Source organism: Nerophis lumbriciformis, linkage group LG04 (assembly GCF_033978685.3).
Source record: "Nerophis lumbriciformis linkage group LG04, RoL_Nlum_v2.1, whole genome shotgun sequence".
Lineage (NCBI taxonomy): Eukaryota > Metazoa > Chordata > Actinopteri > Syngnathiformes > Syngnathidae > Nerophis > Nerophis lumbriciformis.
In genome coordinates this window covers 58,484,290-58,491,481 of record NC_084551.2, presented here as the reverse complement: position 1 = coordinate 58,491,481, position 7,192 = coordinate 58,484,290, and the positions used below count along the sequence as shown (strand labels likewise).

Below are 7,192 nucleotides of genomic sequence, written 5' to 3'. Positions count from 1 at the left end.
TCTAAACTAAGTGGGGAAATGTGTAGAGTGTTCTGGGCTTCAGACATGATTTTATTTCAGAATTCCTTGAGAAAACGCCTGGTTAGGCTTTATGTATGTAGTGTGTGCCTTTCTTGTTTTACAGCTATGTTGTTATTATGCTGTTTGTTACTTATGTATGTTAAGTTGCAGCTATTTAAAATAGTTTTGTCAATTTGTTCTGGTCTGAAACAAATTGGCCCTTTAAAACATATCTTTGTCTTTGTGTGTTGTATGTAGAGCACATTGCTTAGCAGAGTTCAGTGATGCAAATGCATGTCAAGTTGATCAACAGATTGTATTATTCTCCAGTGCAATAACAGTACTAAAATGAAGGCTAAAAGGGCATTAAATGGGGCCTTAAAAAAAAATAAAAATAATATATAAGTAACTAAATAGTTACTTTTCACAGTAACGCATTACTTTTTGGTTTAAGTAACTGAGTTACTTTTGAAATAAAGTAACTAGTAACTGTAACTAGTTACTGGTTTTCAGTAACTAACCCAACACTGCTAATGGAGATCCTTAATAAACTCAACTAAACTTACAAGAGTTATTTGTGTTCACGTCTGAAGATGAGAACCACAGAAGGCCGTATGACTTTAAACATCCAAGAGTGGCAACAAATTTGAAACAAATGTGCTTGTCTGTTGCTGGTGTGAAAGCACGGAATTCTCTAAAGAAAGACTTAAAAAGTTGCAAGAATATTTTTGAATTTTAAGAGTTACAAAAACTGAAATTATATCAAACTGATTTTAGATTTTGATTGGACGTATCATTGTGAAAATGCTTAAAGGAAAATTAAAAAGTATGTTGGAGTTCGGGAGCAGTGATAAAGTCATCCAAAATAATGAGTGTTAAAAAGGGGGCAGATAAATATGAGAATATTATTCTTCCATCTGCTCCTTTCTGATCATGGAAATGTATAAGAAACAAAAAAAACAATGAAAGTGTCAACTGTACGTAGCTTGTATATATGCATTTTCATGAAAGGAATAAAAAGAAATGATGATGGACACTTTTCTTATTCCATCAATGAAAAGGATGTTTGAGGATGATGACATCATTTGTTCAATATTATAATGCATCTTACCTTAGAGCAGGGGTCGGCAACCCAAAATGTTAAAAGAGCCATATTGGACCAAAAATACAGAAACAAATCTGTCTGGAGCCGCACAAAATTAAAAGCCATATTACATACAGATATTGTGTCATGAGATATACATTTATTTAAGAGGATTTAAAGGAAACTAAATGAGCTCAAATATAGCTACAAATGAGGCATAATGATGCAATATGTACATATAGCTAGCCTAAATAGCATGTTAGCATCGATTAGCTTGCAGTCATGCAGTGACCAAATATGCCCGATTAGCACTCCAGACAAGTCAATAACATCAGCAAAACTCACCTTTGCGCATTCATGCACAACGTTAAAGGTTTGGTGGACAAAATGAGACAGAAAAAGAAGTGGCATAAAACACGTCCTAGAAAGTCGGAGAAAGTTATACATGTACATGTTATACAAGTTCAAAGACCGCCAAAATTAGTAGAAAAAAACGGCGCTCACCAAATACTCGAATCAGTGAAGCATGTTTAATATAAACAGTGGGATTGATAACAATTAGGGAGGTTTGTGTTATGTTTGTCCTCCTACAGAAACCATATTAAAACAAAAAATATATTTTCCCCCCTCATCTTTTTCCATTTTTCATACATTTTTTAAAAAGCTCCAGAGAGCCACTAGGGCGGCGCTAAAGAGCCGCATGCGGCTCTAGAGCCGCGGGTTGCCTTAGAGCAACAACTGTGAAAACTAACCTTGAGTAAAGATACATCAAGGTCAATGTCATCGCCTGCAAATAGTCCGGATCTCAATCCAATTGAAGATGTGCGGTAAAAATGGAAGAAAATGGTCCATGACAGAACTCAAACCTGCAAAGCTGATCTGACAACAGCAGTTAGAGCAGGTTGAAGCAAGATTGATGACAAGAACTGTTTGTCTCTTGGTACTCAGAGACTGCACTCTTTTATGAAAGCCAGAGTTGGTGCAACAAAGTACTAGTAGTGTGTTGTAGTTCTGTTCTCTTTTTTTTTTGATGATTTGATGTGAGACATTGGCAATGTTCAAATCCAGCTAAAAACAATTGGATTTAACTGTGCATATGACAACTGACATGGTATGTTCCCCATGCTCATGTGTTAAGAATTCCATCCATCCATCCATCCATCCATCTTCTTCCGCTTATCCGAGGTCGGGTCGCGGGGGCAGCAGCCTAAGCAGGGAAGCCCAGACTTCCCTCTCCCCATCCACTTCGTCCAGCTCCTCCCGGAGGATCCCGAGGCGTTCCCAGGCCAGCTGGGAGACATAGTCTTCCCAACGTGTCCTGGGTCTTCCCCGTGGCCTCCTACCGGTCGGACGTGCCCTAAACACCTCCCGAGGGAGGCGATCGGGTGGCATCCTAACCAGATGCCCGAACCACCTCATCTGGCTCCTCTCGATGTGGAGGAGCAGCGGCTTTACTTTGAGCTCCCCCCGGATGACAGAGCTTCTCACCCTATCTCTAAGGGAGAGCCCTGCCACCCGGCGGAGGAAACTCATTTCGGCCGCTTGTACCCGTGATCTTGTCCTTTCGGTCATAACCCAAAGCTCATGACCATAGGTGAGGATGGGAACGTAGATCGACCGGTAAATTGAGAGCTTTGCCTTCCGGCTCAGCTCCTTCTTCACCACAACGGATCGATACAGCGTCCGCATTACTGAAGACGCCGCACCGATCCGCCTGTCGATCTCACGATCCACTCTTCCCTCACTCGTGAACAAGACTCCGAGGTACTTGAACTCCTCCACTTGGGGCAGGGTCTCCTCCCCAACCCGGAGATGGCACTCCACCCTTTTCCGGGCGAGAACCATGGACTCGGACTTGGAGGTGCTGATTCTCATCCCAGTCGCTTCACACTCGGCTGCGAACCGATCCAGTGAGAGCTGAAGATCCTGGCCAGATGAAGCCATCAGGACCACATCATCTGCAAAAAGCAGAGACCTAATCCTGCAGCCACCAAACCGGATCCCCTCAACGCCTTGACTGCGCCTAGAAATTCTGTCCATAAAAGTTATGAACAGAATCGGTGACAAAGGGCAGCCTTGGCGGAGTCCAACCCTCACTGGAAACGTGTCCGACTTACTACCGGCAATGCGGACCAAGCTCTGACACTGATTATACAGGGAGCGGACCGCCAAAATCAGACAGTCCGATACCCCATACTCTCTGAGCACTCCCCACAGGACTTCCCGAGGGACACGGTCGAATGCCTTCTCCAAGTCCACAAAGCACATGTAGACTGGTTGGGCAAACTCCCATGCACCCTCAAGGACCCTGCCGAGAGTATAGGGCTGGTCCACAGTTCCACGACCAGGACGAAAACCACACTGTTAAGAATTTCTTATTACAATTGCACTGTTTATAAAAGTTGCAAGTGATAAACACTTATTTAGTGAAATGAAAAGAATAATAAAACTGCATCAATATACATAAATGATGTCTCAATAATCGATTTTTTTTATCAAATTGTAGCTCTTGAATCATGACATGGCCAAAGATTCCCACCTCTAATTGTAATATTTAATACTTAATACACACGATATACAAAGTCATGGTGTGTGATGTGTATTAAATAATACAATGAATTGGCAACACTAAATTGGCCCTAGTGTGTGGATGTGAGTGTGAATGTTGTCTATCTGTGTTGGCCCTGCGATGAGGTGGCAACTTGTCCAGGGTGTACGCCGCCTTCCGCCCGATTGTAGCTGAGATAGGCTCCAGCACCCCCTGCGACCCCAAAAGGGACAAGCGGTAGAAAATGGATGGATGGATGGATGACAACTGACAGTATTTTATCAACACTCACTGATTTCAATTGAATTACCGGTATTTAATTTTTTGTACTATGATTGTATTCATCTTCTTGTAATTGTATGCATCTGTAAAGCACTTTGAACTTCCTTGCGTACCAACTGTGCTCTATGAATAAACTTAACCTGCCTTATTAGCATACATGCAATGTGGCTATATTTCATGTATTTGCTAATTCTATGCTAAAATCTCACTCCTGTAACTCAAATGCATGATTTTCATTTTTAGGAACCTTGTTAAAAATGAAACAAAGTTGCACGAGATGGACCAATACCCATTCTGAGTACAAAATCCAAAACCAGTGAAGTTGTCACGTTGTGTAAATGGTAAATACAAACAGAATACAATGATTTGCAAATCCTTTTCAACTTATATCCAATTGAATATACTGCAAGGACAAGATACTTAACGTTTGAACTGGTAAACTTTATTTTTTGCAAATATTAGCTCATTTGGAATTTGACGGCTGCAACATGCTTCAAAAAAGTGGCAAAAAAGACCAAGAAAGTTGAGGAATGCTCATCAAACACTTATTTGGAACATACCACAGGTGAACAGGCTGATTGGGAACAGGTGGGTGCCATGATTGGGTATAAAAGCAGCTTCCATGAAATGCTCAGTCATTCACAAACAAGGACGGGGCGAGGGTCACCACTTTGTCAACAAATGCGTGAGCTAATTGTCGAACACTTTAAGAACAACATTTCTCAACCAGCTATTGCAAGGAATTTAGGGATTTCACCATCTACGGTCCGTAATATCATCAAAAGGTTCAGAGAATCTGAAAAAAATCACTGCAACCAACATTGAATGGCCATGATCTTTGATCCCTTAGGCGGTACTGCATCAAAAAGCGACATCAGTGTGTAAAGGATATCACCACATGGGCTCAGGAACACTTCAGAAAACCACTGTCAGTAACTACAGTTGGTCGCTACATCTGTAAGTGCAAGTTAAAACTCTCCTATGCAAGGCGAAAACCGTTTATCAACAACACCCAGAAACGCCGTCGGCCTGAGCTCATCTAAGATTGACTGATGCAAAGTGGAAAATTTTTCTGTGGTCTGATAAGTCCACATTTCAAATTGTTTTTGGAAACTGTGGACATCGTGTCCTCCGGAGCAAAGAGGAAAAGAACTAGGCGCAAAGTTTAAAAGCCAGCATCTGTGATGGTATGGGGGTGTATTAGTGCCCAAGGTATAGTTAACTTACACATCTGTGAAGGCGCCATTAATGCTGAAAGGTACATACAGGTTTTGGAGCAACATATGTTGCCATCCAACCAACGTCTTTTTCATGGGACGCCCCTGCTTATTTCAGCAAGACAATGCCAAGCTACATTCTGCACGTGTTACAACAGTGTGGCTTCGTAGTAAAAGTGTGCGGGTCCTAGACTGGCCTGCCTGTAGTCCAGTCCTGTTTCCCGTTGAAAATGTGTGGCGCATTATGAAGCCTAAAATAGCACAACGGAGACCCCCGGACTGTTGAACAACTTAAGCTGTACATCAAGCAAGAATGGGAAAGAATTCCACCTGAGAAGCTTCAAAAATTGGTCAAAATTTAGTGTTGTTAAAAGGAAAGGCCATGTAACACAGTGGTAAAAATGCCCCTGTGCCAACTTTTTTGCAATGTGTTGCTGCCATTAAATTCCAAGTTAATGATTATTTGCAAAAAAAAAAAATAAGTTTCTCAGTTAGAACATTAAATATCTTGTCTTTGCAGTCTATTCAATTGAATATAAGTTGAAAAGGATTTGCAAATCATTGTGTTCTGTTTTTATTTACCATTCACACAACGTGCCAACTTCACTGGTTTTGGGTTATGTATTTCAATGATTGTATCATAAGATTGTTTCAAGAAAATGCAAGTTTATTTTTGTTTATTTTGAGTCACAACAAGAAAACGGCACCGGTTTGGTGCAATGGCGTTCAAACGCTTACATTAATAGCATCTTGTGTATTCAAGTCAAACTCATTTAATGCTCAGACACTCACATGGTATTGGAACAATGAAGTAAATGCCAGGTTAAATCCACATCTGATCAATGATGAAAGCTAAGCAAAAAATAAACATAAGCTGTTTTGAATAATAATAATCTCTTTTTTGAATGATTAAACCTCTCCATTTCGGATGCGTATTTCTCTGGCCATCCTGCACACCTCTAACATCCCGCAGAAGCAGGACATGAGGGCGTCGTTGCAAATGGTCCCCTGTGGATGGACAAGAAATAGGCAAACGTGACTCTCGAGCCTCGGACCAAGAGTGATGCAACCGAGCTTTCTCAATGGCTATGAACTAACATTTCCTTAGTTGCCGAAGAGCTGCTGAAATCAAAGCGACTTCCTTCTCTCGACAGATAACTTCCACATACCTGGATGCCGTAAGTGAGCCTCATGTGAGTCCTCATGGCCGTTAAGCCCCCGGGGAGTAAACCCAGGCAGCAGTTCTCTCCGTACTTGTGTGCCGTGTAGCAGGCCATCACGTTGGGACAGATGCATCCAAAAGCACCTGTGCACGGAGAGGATAATAATTGATTGTTTGGACAGTGTGATTAAAAGGTGGGTTAAATGCGTGCATGCTCACAAATAAACAAATCACTGCAGCAGGCGCAGAGGCCCGTGCTCCACTCTCCCGTTTGCATGTTGGTCCCATAGCTGCCGGCGCCTGGCTGATGGGTCACTGCTGGGTTTGACATGTGGCCCACTGGTTCTGAGGATTTAAAACAAGACTAGTCAGGAACCTCCACGCTATTCCTTACAACAGACAGCAAATAAAAAGTAGTTTGTTTTTCATTCTCGGGAGTAACGACCTGAATCTGAATCTTGCCACATCCGGTAATTCCCACTTAAGAGGTAGGTAATACGCCTAAAAGATGAAGCCTGGTGTTATTCACAAGCTCCGTGTTTAGCACCTTTGGTTACATATCACTTGAACGTTTGCCATTCAACAATTTGAACTAGAAATAAGCTTTTAGGGATGTTTTTGAGCATTATTGTCAGGTGCAGCGATAAACGCAATCAAGCGCCGCGCAAACATGCAGTATTCCTGACCTCAACTCATTTAAAAAGTGAATATTCTGCAAGACAGAGTACGAAGAAAGTCACTTACCAGAAGAGCGTGTCAGTCTGCGCTGGTCCTGATCAGACTGATGAGCTTCACGCCACACAGGAAGTAGGGGCTCGAGTTGAGGTTGTGGTTATTGGCGAAATAAACTGACGATTGCGTATGTGCCCCCCCCATTGTGCATCACGACATGACGCATT

The 7,192-nt window shown here is 42.0% G+C and overlaps 1 protein-coding gene across 2 annotated transcripts; it reads right to left on the bottom strand.

The window, feature by feature from the left end:
• Positions 1 to 5,777: 5,777 nt before the first annotated feature.
• On the bottom strand, positions 5,778 to 7,166 carry LOC133605130 (cornifelin-like). 2 transcript variants are annotated; one of them, XM_061958475.2, is made up of 5 exons: positions 7,038 to 7,159; positions 6,739 to 6,794; positions 6,513 to 6,638; positions 6,301 to 6,437; positions 5,778 to 6,139 (listed from the first exon to the last, which is right to left on the bottom strand). In XM_061958475.2, the coding sequence occupies exons 2-5, from the start codon at positions 6,758 to 6,760 to the stop codon at positions 6,041 to 6,043; spliced, it is 384 nt and encodes a 127-aa protein (XP_061814459.2). In that variant the 5' UTR covers positions 6,761 to 6,794; positions 7,038 to 7,159; the 3' UTR covers positions 5,778 to 6,040. The 2 variants fall into 2 exon arrangements, with proteins under 2 accessions (XP_061814459.2, XP_061814466.2); XM_061958482.2 differs by lacking the exon at positions 6,739 to 6,794 and having other exon boundaries at positions 7,038 to 7,166.
• Between the last annotated feature and the right edge of the window lie 26 nt (positions 7,167 to 7,192).